The sequence below is a fragment of the Globicephala melas genome, chromosome 11, assembly GCF_963455315.2.
Source record: "Globicephala melas chromosome 11, mGloMel1.2, whole genome shotgun sequence".
NCBI classification, from domain to species: domain Eukaryota; kingdom Metazoa; phylum Chordata; class Mammalia; order Artiodactyla; family Delphinidae; genus Globicephala; species Globicephala melas.
In genome coordinates this window covers 98800247-98813927 of record NC_083324.2, presented here as the reverse complement: position 1 = coordinate 98813927, position 13681 = coordinate 98800247, and the positions used below count along the sequence as shown (strand labels likewise).

The 13681-nt window shown below is 57.3% G+C and overlaps 1 protein-coding gene across 6 annotated transcripts in view; it reads left to right on the top strand.

The window, feature by feature from the left end:
• Positions 1-13681, top strand: part of FARS2 (phenylalanyl-tRNA synthetase 2, mitochondrial) — a 509124-nt gene that overhangs the window by 375980 nt on the left and 119463 nt on the right. For 2 of the 6 annotated variants that reach the window (XM_030881500.2, XM_060308100.1), the window contains one exon: positions 3450-8996. The exons of the other annotated variants lie outside the window; for them this stretch is intronic. In XM_030881500.2, the coding sequence (XP_030737360.2) occupies positions 3450-3588 (139 nt within the window). In that variant the 3' untranslated portion in view covers positions 3589-8996. Of the gene's footprint in view, positions 1-3449; positions 8997-13681 lie in introns of those variants that run through there. 6 annotated transcript variants of the gene reach the window in all.

Here is a 13681-nt window from a genome sequence, read left to right as displayed (position 1 = left end):
GGTGTCTCTGGGGGCCTGGGTTCTACAAAAGGCTTTGCCACCAGGAACCAGGAACCACAGCGGCCCGTGCTGCCAGCTCACTGCTGTGCCCACGGGGCTCCCTGCTCACCTCACTTAAAAAGCACAGGAAGAGGCCCCGCTTACCGAGCTCCTTCGGTTCTGTGCCACACACTTGTGTGCTCTGTCTGCTGGTTCTGCTTGGAGCCGTTCTCCGCGGTCGACACGACTGTTATCCACCTTCCATCCTGAGGCCCAGTGCGGGAACCAGCCGGGGTCACCGGGGGAGGACACGGCACCGCTGGGCGTGGGCCAGGCGCTGGCTCCGAGGCCTGCCCTGTGGCCGCCGCACCGGCCCGCGGAGGCGGCTGAGGCTCACGTCGGCGGAGGGCTTGGGGCGCCCCGGTGTTTGCGGCTACCCTCGCTGCCTCCTAGCTGACGGCGTCCGCCTCCCTCACTGTTCGAGGCAGGGGTGGGAGAGGGAAGGAGAAGGCCGTGGCTGAACGCGGGACGGGGCCGTGGAACGCTGGCAGGGCAGTGCGACCAGCCTCCTCTAGGCCTGAACGCAGCCTCCCACCCCGGGGTTCGGTGGTTGCATAAGCATTCGTTCAGCAGCTTTTATGCAGCACCTGCCCTATGCCAGACATCGCCCTGGGCACCAGAGGAGCAAAGTGGAGTAACACGGCCGGGTGCCGTCCCGCAGGGGCGCACAGTGCATGCGATGGAGACCAGCGTCTAGGGGACTCGCTGGGGAGATGCAGAGGCGCAGGCCTGCCCAGCGCCCGGCAGGGCAAGTCTCTTTTCTTTTTTTAATAGAACAGCTTTACTGAGATGTAAGTCACGTGTCATACATCCATTTAAAATATTCATCTCAGTGGCTTTCTAACATTCACCACTATCCCATTCCAGACATGCTCACTACCTTCAAGAGAAACCCCATCCTCGTTAATAGTCACTCCACTTTCCACCAACCCCTCAGCCCAGGGCGGTTATGATCTGCTTCCTGTCTGTATGGAATTGCCTACTCTGGACGTTTCATATAGTGGAATCATATAATACGTGGTCTTCTGCGTCTGGCGTCTTTCACTGAGTGTGATGTTTTCAAAGTCCATCTGGGTTGTAGCATTAGAACTTCATTTCTTCTTATGGCTGAATAATATTCCGTGTAGTGGTAGATTGTTTATCCAGTCATCATTTGAAGGACGTTGGGATTATTTCCACTGTTTGGCTGTCGAGAAGAATGCTGCTTGCGCATTCATGCACAAGTCTGTGTGGACAGACGCTCTCATTTCTCTTGAGCGTATGCCTACTGGAGGGACCGCTGGATCACAGGGTGACTGTGCGTCAGGGTCTGAAGAACTGCCGTGTTTAACTTTCAGAGGCTCCTCCGGCTCTTTCCCAGCGGCTGCACCATTTTACATCCCCGCCAGCCACGCGTGAGGGTTCTTATTTCTCCATATCTTCTCCAACACTCGCTATTTTCTGTCTTTTTGATTGTAGCCGTCTTAGCTAGTGCAAAGTGGCATCTCACTGCGGTTTCGATTTGCATTTTCCCTGCTGGCTAATGACGTTGAGCACCTTTTCATGCACTTCCAGCTGTTTGCATGTCTTCTTGGGAGAATTCTATTCAGATCCTTTGTGCATTTTTGATCAGATTATGTCTTTTTATTGTTGAGTTGTAGGAGTTCTTTATATATTCTAGATACGAGTCCCCTGTCAGTATAGGATTGGCAAATATTTTCTCCCATTCTGTAAGTTACCTTTTCATTTTCTTAATGGTGTCCTTTGAAGCACAAAAGTTTCTAATTTTGATGAAGCCCAACTCATCCATTTTTTCTTTTGTCACCTGTGCTTTTGGTGTCATACCTAAGGAAGCTTTGCCTGGCCCAGGGTCATGAAGATGGACTCTCGTGTTTTTTTCTAAGACTGTTATAGTTTTAGGTCTTACGTTTAAGCGTGTGACCTATTTTGAGTTAATTTTGTCTGCTGTAAGGAAAGGGCCAACTTCGTTCTGTCCTGCATGAGGACACAGAGGCGTCCCAGCACCGCTTGTTGAAAAGACATTTCCCCATCGCATGGCCTTGGGGCGGGAAGAGGTGGAAGCGCTGCCCCCTTCATCGGGGGACCTCAGGGCAGCACCCAGGGCCCATCCCAGGCGCGGCCACTGAGTAGAGCCACTGGCCGGAGCTGGAAAAGCAAGGAGGGCAGGGCAGACGTTTGTTTTCTCCCTTGTCTCGGGCAGGCAGTGGGGTGTCGGGTGGGGCGACAGGGCCGGCGGTGTGGAACCAGGGGTCCCGAGGAGCCCCCTAAGGACCGGCTTCCTCCCCCCGCCACTCAGAGGTACCTTCTTCTCTTACCTGGATCCACAAGGGGACTGAAACGCGAATAGGCCTGTGAGGCACAGTCCTCCCCCTTCCTGGAGGCGGCGAGCAGGGGAAGGTGACCAGCCCCGGGCGGAGGAGGAAAGAGAGCAGATCAGGGAGGCTGGGACACCCTGCTCAGCGAGGGGCCTGGCGGCAAGATGGGCGGAGAGGGAGCAGGGAGCCCCACCGAGAGCAAGTCCACGAAGTGTCCCGAGTCCCCGAGAAGCACGGACGCGGGCGCTGTGGCACCTGTGGGGAACGGCGGGCCTCCCAGGGCATACGGAGCACCCGACCCCACCAGAGGCCCCAGTTCAAGGCTCTAGCTCTCCTGCAGGCCCCGGGCGGCCTCCCGCTGGGCAGCGGGCGCGTGGCGCGTGTGTTGATGTCCCTGGGGCTCTGCCTGGGACCCACTCGTCTGCTCCAGCTTCTCCACCTGCAGCGAGGCAGGCAGGGCTGGCTCTCCCAGGAAGGGGGCTGGAAAGGAGGAATTTGGTGGCTTGAAGGAGAGAAACAGAAGTGCCCGGAGAGGGGAGGACCAGGCCGGCTGGCCAGGGCCCCGGGGGCTTCCTGATGAGCTGCTGTGTACCCGTGTGTCTCAGCAGCTGCCACGCAGTAGAAGCCTTAGTGCTGTCGGGACCCCATGTTCCAGAATCACCCAGCTGTCCCATGGCAGCCAGGCCGGCAGCCGCCTGGTAGAACCAGGGTTAGAGGGACTGTCTGCCCGGCACAGAGATGGCACGATTGTCCTATGCTCCCCACGGCCTGCAGGGGGCGCGCTTGGTCCCTAACCGCTCTGCTTGTCAGGGTCCGCCTGGGAGCCCAGGGCCCCCGCCCAGCTGCTGAATCAGGGCCGGCCCAGGAAATCGATTTGCAAGAAGCTTCCCTCCCAACGGATGCACTCAGTCTAAGGGGACCCAGCGGTCAGCGTTCCTGTCACCGGCTCCTCTGTAAGGGACACGCCGGCCGTCAGCAGGGGTGCGCCTCTGTAGCGCCCCATCGGTGGCCCTGTGTCCTCCTCAGCTTCCACCACTGCTTCTGCAGGAGACACGCCTGCCCCCCACTCACCTGCCTTTCTCTCCCGTTCTCCAGGACACACAGGACCAGCCACTGCTACCGCATCACCTACCGCCACATGGAGCGCACGATGTCGCAGAGAGAGGTCGGGCGCGTCCACCAGGCCGTGCAGGAGGCGGCCGTGCGGCTGCTGGGCGTCGAGGGCAGGTTTTGATGTCGCCACCTCCCCAGCCGCGGCCCTCCCAGGGCCCCGGGTTTGCTGAACCAAAGAGAAAAAGATACTGTTTGTGGGCGGAGGCATCCGTCATCTTGTGATAAATGGGTCAGTTTCAGGACTTTCAGAAGATAAAGGATTGCTCTTGAGAAGCTGTTGACATAGCATGTGTCTTTTATTTGGGAAAAGTGGGGGGAAGGAGCAATAATACGAGAGTTACCTTCTCTTCCTTTTAGAAATGCTTTGCCCGTTGGCGCTCGGCGCAGTTAATTGGTCCCCGGGTTCTGTTAAAGCGTAAACAGCAGACGTGATTTCCTACCTGACAGGCTCTTGCCCCCGTGTAATGAGCGGAGCCACACAGAGGGACACACTCCAGACCGTAGAAGCTTTTCTCAGTCGGCTCCCGTTCCTTTCTCCCTCCTTCTTCTGTTCTGCAAAGGGCAGGCTGCAGACAGCGCGCGGATGAAATGCCAGGGATCCCTCAGAGGTGGAGGGAGTCACATCTCTGAGCGAGCAGGGTTTTACTTCCTTTTCACAAAGTGGGGCTTGGAGCCGGGGCTCTGGCCCCAGGGTGTGGACAAAGCTGCCTCCGCCCCCAACCCCCACCCCCAGAGGAGAGAGCGCGCCCCGGGGCTGGGTGGCACCCGGCACTGCAGGACCAGGTCCTTGAAGCCCCGGAGAGTTTGTTTCCTAATGGAAGGCCTCTGCTTCCGGAGACGACCTTTATGGAGGAATACGGGGCTTTGATGTTCCCTTTTTGCCATCGCGAGCGCTTTGTGGTCTGCCTGCTTCCCTCCTGGCCAGTTTTCATAATCAGATTCCGTCCCCGGTGTGATGCTGGAGGCTGATGGAGGCCCGTCTGAGCGCTGGGATAAATATTTGATGAGTGCGGCCATTAGCAGCCCGCGGTGTGAGGATGGGCAGCTGCTCCAACAGGAAGGAGCGGCTGCAATGTCATTTCACCCTCTTACCCAGGCGGACGTGTCCCTTGGATTTTCAAGGGAATGAGAGCCGCATCCCAGCCTCGCCAAGCTGCTGTCCAGGGTCCTGGGGCCACAGGCGCTGTTCCCGGAGAGGAGGGGTCTAATGCAGAGCGTGATTGGGAATCTCTTCTCCAGGAGCATTTGCTAGCAGACCGTTCCTGATCCAGCCCGGGGCTGCATTTCCAGAGACCCCTTTTATCCCCAAGACCCCTTAGGCATTCGCGGAAATCCTGGCGTAACACCCAGAAGACGTGGCACCGCCCCTCGGCCCACGCCCTGAGCGCGTATCTGTCAGATGCCCAGCGCTGTGCTAGGGCCTGGGGGCAGTGCTGACATTCGGGGGCGGGGGGGGGGGGCTCGCAGAGGGCTTTGCTGAACGTTCCTCTCGACACTCCATGAGATGTAGTCAACCTTCCCCTAAATTTTCCTGTGAGGCCGGAGGAGTCTCGGGCCCTAACCAGGAGCACACCCGAGCCTGCTGCCTCCCAACGAAGACCCTGTAGCTAGACGGACTCGGGTGCGTTGCCAGGTCTGCGCCTCCCCCCTGCTCCCGGGACCCGTGTTCTGCGAGCCCCCAGCCGCGCGGGCTCGTGCGACCCCCGCCTCCGCTCTGGGTGTTGGCGCTCGTGCCACAGGTGGGCCCGCCCACCAGGGGGCCGAGGGGACATCCAGCTCTTCACTTTTCTCATGGGACTCCCGCAGGAGAATAAAGAGTGAAGAAGAAAAAAATAGGCAAGATAATGGCACCCCTGAGCTGAACAGCACTCTGCAGCGCGGTGACAGACGAGTCCGTGTAAATAGAGCGTGGTGGCCAACACCAGTGCCACCCGCCGGGAGGCGCCCTCCCGTCCTCCGTGAAGCCGGGACAGGAATCTGCCTGCTGCAGAGGCTGCTCAGGTGTAGAACCCGGAACCTAAGAAGCTGCCGGTGACATCTGCTCTGGCGACGGACATCGGGAACCGGCTGGGGAAGGGATGACCCCCGCACAGTGGCTCTCCCTACCCCACGTCTCAGTGGCCACGTGAGGTCCTCTGTCCCCACGTCAGCTGTCCGGTCTCCGTGACGACCGTCATCGCTTGGACGGTGCTCGGCGGCTGCCAGGCAGGCCCTCCGTACGCATCCGCAGGGCACGGTAGAGGGAGGACACGTAACGGCGATGGTGGGGTTGACAGTGGCCGAGCCCCGCCCCCCGGGTGTCCCGGGCACAGCGCACTGCGTGTGTTCAGCCACCTGAGTCTGGGCCGCTGTTCCACGTGCGATAGATGAGCCAGGAAAAGGTGGACTGGGCCCAGCATGCCCTCCTTCCATCCTCACGACCCCGGTGGTCCTGTTCTTCCCTCCACCCTCCAGGAATGAGATCAACGTGCTCGGGGAGGTGCCGCAAAGCCGGGCTGGAGGAGGCCTCTCTGACGTCCAAGCCTGTGCTCTTCACGTTGCCCCCAGCTACGCCCCCTGCACTTGCCCGGGCGCTCGGCCTACGATAGGCAGGGTGGGGATTCACTCTGGGCACCGCAAGGCAGACGGGCCACCGCCACGCTGCGGACGTCACCACCGGGACAGTGGCAGCACCACTGCCCAGCCCCGGGACCCTCTCCACAAGGTGCTGGGGCATGTGACATGGGCCCACAGGGCCAGCCGTGGGTTCGGTACCAAAACGGTTGGAAGGTCCTCTGTCATCTGACGCTTCTAGTGGTCAATAGAGTTACACTGGCTGCTTCAGGACGGCAGGTCAGATTCAGGGCCACAGTCAGCTGGAAAGGTCAGCTGCTGAGCGACAGGAAAGCCCAGAACTGAGCAGCCTAAGACCCTGCGAGGGTAGTGCGTGCTCCCAGGAGGCTGCATCCCAGCTCCCGGGAAGGTGGGGCAGCAGGAGGAAAGTTCTTCTTGCCCTCGGTGACCAGTTACTCGAGATCCTAGTGGCTCTGGTCTCCTAGATGGGCGTCTACAAAAGCCAACAACAGCAACACACACACCCAAAGCCGGTGCCCTGTTCGAAGGCAGGGGCTGCAGACACTTGTACAGGCAGGAGACTGCCCGGCTCGGGCCCCTTGTCTGGCCCATTCCCAAGTCTGGGGCTGGTCTGGGGCGGGTGGATCAGGTGCCTCATGGAGCATTGGACCGGCCTAAACCCGGCTCTGCCATGGTGAGTCACTTAGCATCCCTGAGGCTAAACGTTCTCCGCTCTGAGATGGAGGTGACGACCCTCTCCTCCGTCCAGGGACCGAGTGTGGACGGCTCAGCAAGGAGGAAGAAGATTGTGTGTAAAACTCTTAAGCATCTCATTTTAGCCTCACACAGACTCTGAAACTTAACCACAGCACGTCCACCTAGGAGTTAAGGACATGAGGCCAAGGACCAGGCCCAGGGTCCTCCCATGAGCGGGAAATTGACTAGGATTTAAGGCCCGCTCTCTGTAAGACCAAAGCCCGCGGTCTTCCTGCCGTGCCCTGTGTCTGCCAAGAAACGACACAGATGACAACACAGTGGCCGTGCCTCGCCCTTTGCAGTCTCAGGTGCGAGATGGGGGGCGCCCTCCACAGCCTTTGCTCCCCAAGTGCAGGCCCGCACGTGCACATGTGTTTGTCTGTTCGGACACAAGACTCAAAGAGGGCTTGGCCTGCACACACTTCCAAAGGATGCGGGGAGACCAGGCCGCATTGAGTTAAACAGGAGACTTCAAGGAGGGCACGTGAGGTGGTGAAACTACAAGGATCGATCCAAGGAGGAAATCAGTTTAACCAGTGGGCTCAACACTAAAGCCACACGTCCCAGCTGTGTCCCGGCTACACCCTGGGCCGTTGGAGCCCTCGGGCAGGACGGGTGCCCGGGGCTGTGTGCCGACCATGGCCTGCTGGCTGTGTAGTCGCCCTTCTCTCCCAAACAAGAAGGGCTTTCAGGACGCAGGTGTGTGAGACTGGCATTATTACAGAGGAAACTTTGAAATCTATTTTTAAGGGCTTCGAATCCACTGAGTGACTCGTTTGAAGTCATCTATATTTTATTACTAATAAGAAACAACTAGGATGCGAAGCAAGTCAGTGGAAAAAGGAAAGTCTTTCCGACAGGTGTGCTGGAGCAGCTGGGTCCCCGTGTAAATCAACCCCGATGCCACACGTCACACAAAAATTAATTCAAGACGGAGCCTAAATAGAAAAGCCCAAACCTTCCTAGCAGCCTTAGAGAAGAAAATGTAAAGGACTATCTTTGTGACCTTGGGTGGAGGCAGTGACTGCCTAGAGAGGACACAGAAAGAGCTAGTAAAGAAAAAACAATGATCAACTGGACTTTTTCAAGATTTAAAACATCTGCTCTTTGAAACACGTCATTAAGAAAATGAATAGGGGGACTTCCCTGGCGGCCCAGTGGTTAAGAATCTGCCCTTCCACTGTAGGGGGCACAGGTTCGATCCCTGGTCAGGAGCTAAGATCCTGCATGGCGCGCGGTGTGGCCAGAAAAGAAAAAAAAAAAAGAATAGACAAACCACAGATTGGGAGAAAATATCGTGACACGTATATTCAACAAAGGATTTATATCCAGAATATACAAAGAATTCCTACAATTCGATAATAATTTTTTAAAAAATCTTTTGAAAAATGGGGAAAAGTCCTATAATTCAGTAATTTTTAAAAAAAGCTTTTTAAAAAATGAACAAGTACTTGACAAAAAAAAAGATTTATAAATGGCCAATAAGTTGGAAAGATGCTCAACATTATTAGTCATCAGGGCAGTGCTTTCAGGAAGCTGCAGAGCAGCCGGAACTCATCTGTAGGGGCTAAAAGCAGATCAGAGGTCGCCTGGGCCTGGGAAGAGATTGATGGAAAGGGGCCCACGGGAATGTTCTCTATCTTGATAGACATGCAGTTTACGTGGACGGGTGCATTTGTCAAAACTCATCAAACTGTATGCTTTAAAATCTGTGCCTTTCGCTGTGCGTAAACTATACCACAAAGGAAAAGAGACAAATGACACGTGCTGCATCTCACATTTCCACGCATCTCACAGCACCACGGCTCCAAAGTGGAGACAGCAGCTCGGCGCCGAGGGAGCAGGCATAGAGGTGGGTGTAGAAGGGGCTCGGGGACTCTGCGGGCAAGATCATTCTTGAGTCGACCACACACCTGGGGCAGGCAGCTCTCTCCAAGGAGAGTGGCCACACGGGGGAGGGGACAGGGTGCAGCTGCAGGAACAATAATGTGAGATGGCGATTCCAGTCACTCGGGGGTTGTGATGAGGGTTGAATGGATTGAAGAGGGCAACACTCTCAGTTTTTAGCACGATATACTGACCATTACAAGTGAATCCGTATTTTTCTTAAAAACCCACGTTGGGAAAACGTTCTGGAGTTAGAAGGTGGGGATGATTGTTTGACTGTCTGAATACATGAAAATTCACTGAACTGTGTGCTTTGAAAGGGTGAATTTTATAGGATGATAATTATATCTCAATAAAGCTGTTATAAAAAATGTTAAACATGCATTCACTATATGACCCGGCAACCCCTTCCTAAGGTGTTTCCCAAGAGAAATGAAGCACAGGATGTTACTGAGTTGGGTGAACAAGGAAACCCAGGCAGAGGTGAAGGCAGCTCAGTCTGCCGTCCTCTCCTTCCCAGGGGTTTGGCCCCAGAGAGCTGGGCCAGAGTGAGGCCTGGCGTACGTGCGGATGCTGTTAAGCTGGGGTGTTCCTCCGTCCGCCTCTCCATGGGGGAGGGGCCGCTGGTACCTGACCTCCTCAGGAAGGCTCAGTGGACCTGCCCCCTGCTCTGTAACGTGTGGTTTCCCCACCAGGAGCACGAGAAATGCAGAGTCCCGGGCCCCTTCCTGGACCTGCTGAATGAGAGCCTGCATTTATCCAGGTCCCAGATGATCCGTGTGTGTGTGTGTGTGTGTCACGTCCAGAGATGCTCTGAGCTGGAGCCGTGCGCTCCTTAGCCAGGAGGATTGAGGCTTCGCCAGGCTGCACACGTCCCCCTTAGATCCTCGGGGCCCTGTTACGATTGAACGGGTGTCCATCCTTCAAAAGGGACCTTGAAGTCCTACCCCAGCACCTCCAGGGCGAGACCCCATTTAGAGACGGGGTCCATGGAGACGCAATGATTAAGATTCCCACGATGCCTGGTGTCCTTATAAGAAGACAGCCATGTGAAGACAGACCACCAGAAGCTAAGAGAGGCAAGGAGGGACCCCCTACAGGAATCAGAGGGCGCATGGCCTGCCGATGGCTCTGGAGATGTGAGAGAATACTTCCTGTTGTTTTAGGCCACCCGGTCTGTGGGCGCCCTAGGAAGCAAATAGGGATCCCAAGACAGAGGGAGCAACCTCTTGTCCTTAGGACTCTGAAAAGACGGCCCCGCACGTGGCCGCGGAGGGAACCCCTAGTAAATGGGGGCTGCCGTGTCTTTGGGTGGAGGGAGGCCTTCAAGCCTCACCTTCCCAGGAGGCTCGGTCTCTCTCAGGCTCAGTGCACCGGCCGGGCAGACCCTTGGGCAGAACATCCAGAGGGCAGCGGTGTCCGAACTGGTAGCTCGGCCTCAGGGCCCAGAACGCACAGCTGAGACGCAGGGGAGCCTCCCAGCTGGCTCTGAACTGAGGCGAAGCCAGCCAGGCCGGGCCCGGCTGCGCAGAGAGGGCCCACGGGTGTGGATGCCCTCGACACCAGTGGCCAGAGGGGAGTGGTTCCCAGGTGCTCTCCCCGGTAGAGACAGGCTCCTGGGCCGCCCAGGGATCTGCCCCTCGGGGCAGGAGGAAGTGCAGGGCCCGACCGGCTCTCACTGCAGGGCCCCAGCACAGGCTGTGCCCCAGGCCCTGCGGGCAGGGCGTCCCAGGCGGAGCTGCGAGGGGCTCTCACTGGGCCCCCAGCCAGGCACCTCTCCGTTCCGCCCAGGCGAGGGCGGTCCGGATGGTCACGGGGGAGTTGGAGCTCGTCCAGATAACACCTGCAGCCCTTTCTCGTTCGCCCGCCCTGCGAGGCCTCGGCCTGGGCAAGCAGCCCCTCCCTCCTCTCCTCCCCTCCCCCCTGCCCCTCTGGCCTGGATGAATTCAGACCCAGGTGATGAGAATGAAGCCGCGGCCCCGCCAGAGGGAAGCGTGTTGGGTCTGTTCACAGCCTCACCCCTTGGATGAGGGCTCAGCGCCTGGCAAATGGCCGCTCCCCAGCAAGGGCCGCGGCCAGCGCTCACGTCGCTGTGTGTCACTCACCGCACGGGCCGGGCGGGCGGCAGGGCCTCCTCGCGGCACGGGGAGGCTGGCTACCTGAGCTCCTCTGTCCCCACGGGCAGAACCCGGCCGAGGGAGAGGAAGCAGGGCCGGCCTCCCTGAAGCGGGCCCCGGGGCTGGCCGGCTCTGAGGTCACGCTGCGCTGTCCCAGTCTGGGTGCCCGCACGCAGGTGACCGGCCTCTTCTGTGCCGGCCCCTCCAGCAGGCTCTCGGCAGCGTTCACTGGCTGTTCAACCCAGGCCGGGAGAGTCTGTTAACTCTTGGACTGATGCCGTGTGTGGGCCTCAGGACCTGAAAAATACTGTTGAATGGGGTCACTTAAAGCACGTTTTCAAGAAAACACAGGAGGTTTAGCAAAATGGTTAAAAACTTGGGTTTTGGAGCCAGGCAGAGGTAAGCTCAAATGTGGGCTCCTCGAGAACACCTCTTGGCCTCGCGGTGCACATCTGCAGGATGGGACAGTCCGTGTTGCAAGGACTATGTGACACCACGTATGGGAAAGCTGCTAGCATGGGGCCTGGTAAGTAGACAGTGAAAGGGAAAAAGGAGATCTGGTTGTGGGTTCAGAGAAGGCCACACTCCCAGCTAAAGGGATTGCAAGGTCTGGGAAGCTTCTGGAAAAATGTAGTGTCACATGGCGCTATCCTGGAAGGTCTGGACTCAAAGGAACGTTAGAGATTGTTTGTCCGGTGGCTCCATTTTAGAGATGAATTGCTGAGGCCCAGAGAAGTAAAATGACTTGTATTAGTTGGATGAAGAACAAATGGAGACTGACTAGACAATTCTCTCATTGTACAACAAGTCTGGAGGAGGCAGGGCTGGTTCCGTGGTCCAGTGTCGTCACTGAGACCCCAGCCTCTTCCTCCTGCTCTGCCAGCTGCAGCAGGTGGGCAATGTCTTCCCCTCATGGCTACAACATGGCTGCAAGAGCACCAACCAGCATATCTCCACACAGCCTCCAAGAGCAGGAATGGAGAGGGCAAGGGATTTCCGTTTCTCCTCACAAATTTCTTTTTCTCATAGAGAAAACATTTCTCAGCCTTCCCTTCAAGTCTCATTGGCCAGGAGTGGTTCACAGGCCCACACTCCAGCTTTTTTAAGACCTGGGAAAGGAAGTGTCTGTCATTTCCAGCCTCTATTGTAGGAAAAGAGGCTCTACCAAAAAAATAAGGGGGATGGGGATGCTATTTCATAGGCAACCAACAGCGTCTCCCAGACTGGCCCAAAGTCATCCAGCTACTTGCCAGCCAGACCCCTGCAGGGCCCAGGATAGAACACTTGGCTCCAGGCCCAGCATCGTTTCCAGTGTCTCCTCCTGTATTTTGCTGCCTCCTTGGTAAGCAAGGCCTTTAGAAATGGCGTGCAGTGAAGGGCCCTGTGAAGGGCAGCTAGTCTCTGGCCAGAGGACTAGGGAAGCTGAAGCTTGGAGTCCAAACTGAGCAGAGCGCTTGGAGGCCGGGCCGGGGAAGCAGAGGGAGCCGCTCAGCCCGGAACTTCCCCAGGCTTCCTTCCCACTGGGCCCGCCCCTCAAGACCCTTCTGCCTGGACATTTGTCAAAGAGGGTGGCGACATGCATTGGAGGATTAATCGGACGGGGACACTGGTATTCGTGACACGAGAGCTTTTTGCCCTCAGGAGCTACCAGTATGTTTACTCGCTGGCAGGTGCCTGTCCTCGTGTGTTTAAGTCCTTTACAGATGTTAATTTTTTGTGTGTCTGTAAGGATGGTTCTGTAGGTGGTTACGATGCTTTCCAGACAGGTGGACGGACTGATTCAAAGTCACGTAGGAGCCTGGTGTTCTGGCTCCCTGGGACTTACCACGTTTGTTGGCAGGGACACTGCGTGTCGCCAGAAATCAAAATGCTAAGCTCTCTGTCACTCTTTCAAGCCAAATGTCAAGAAAGCAATTATGGAAGAGCCAAAGGCTTGGAGGCAGGGAAGAGCCAGCCCCACCTGGGGGCTGCACGTGGCTGGGCCCAGGCTTCCAGAAGGCTGGTGGGGATGTGCCGGAAAGGGCAGGAGCCGTGGCTACCTTAGACGCTGAGGAGTGATGTGGGCACAGGTGTGCAAGGAAAGAGCAGAAGAACATACGGCGGCCAGGGGAGCAGGGGGGGACTGCCGGGGAGCCCAGCGGCGGGCCCTGTGGAAGCAACGCAGACGGGAGGCTGGAAAGAGAGGAAGCGCCTGGGGCCTGGTGGGACCAGCCGACGATGACGGTGAATGGCGGATTTTTTTTTTTTAATTTTAATTTTTTAAATTTTATTTATTTTTGGCCGTGTCGGGTCTCCGTTGCTGTGCGCGGGCTTTCTCTAGTCACAGCGAGCGGGGGCTGCTCTTCATTGCGGTGCGTGGGCTTCTCACTGCGGTGGCTTCTCTTGTTGCAGAGCACAGGCTCTAGGCGCGCGGGCTTCAGTAATTGTGGCTTATGGGCTCAGTAGTTGTGGCACGCAGGCTTAGTTGCTCTGCGGCATGTGGGATCTTCCTGGACCAGGACTCAAACCCACGTCCCCTGCATTGGCAGGCGGATTCTTAACCACTGCGCCACCAGTCCATCTCTGGGGTGGAGGGACAGCGGCAGAAGAGTCTGGAGGGATGGAGCTGTCCTGGGCCTTCCCCATTTGCAGGATCTCTTGTCTCTGATGATGCTGAGATGCTGGCAGAGGCCAGACTGCACCACAGCCTCCAGAAGAAAGGCATCTCTCGCCTACCCCTGTCGTGGGTCAGAATCACAGGCCAGCACAGAGAGTCGCCCCTTCTTGGGAGGGAGGAGGGGACTGAGGCCCTCACAGCCGTGGTCACTTGCGTGCAGTCCAACGTGTCAACAGCACATCCCAGACCAGACCCAGATCGCTGGGTGCCCGGCCAAGGCCGAAGCTTTCATGAATTGTTTAACC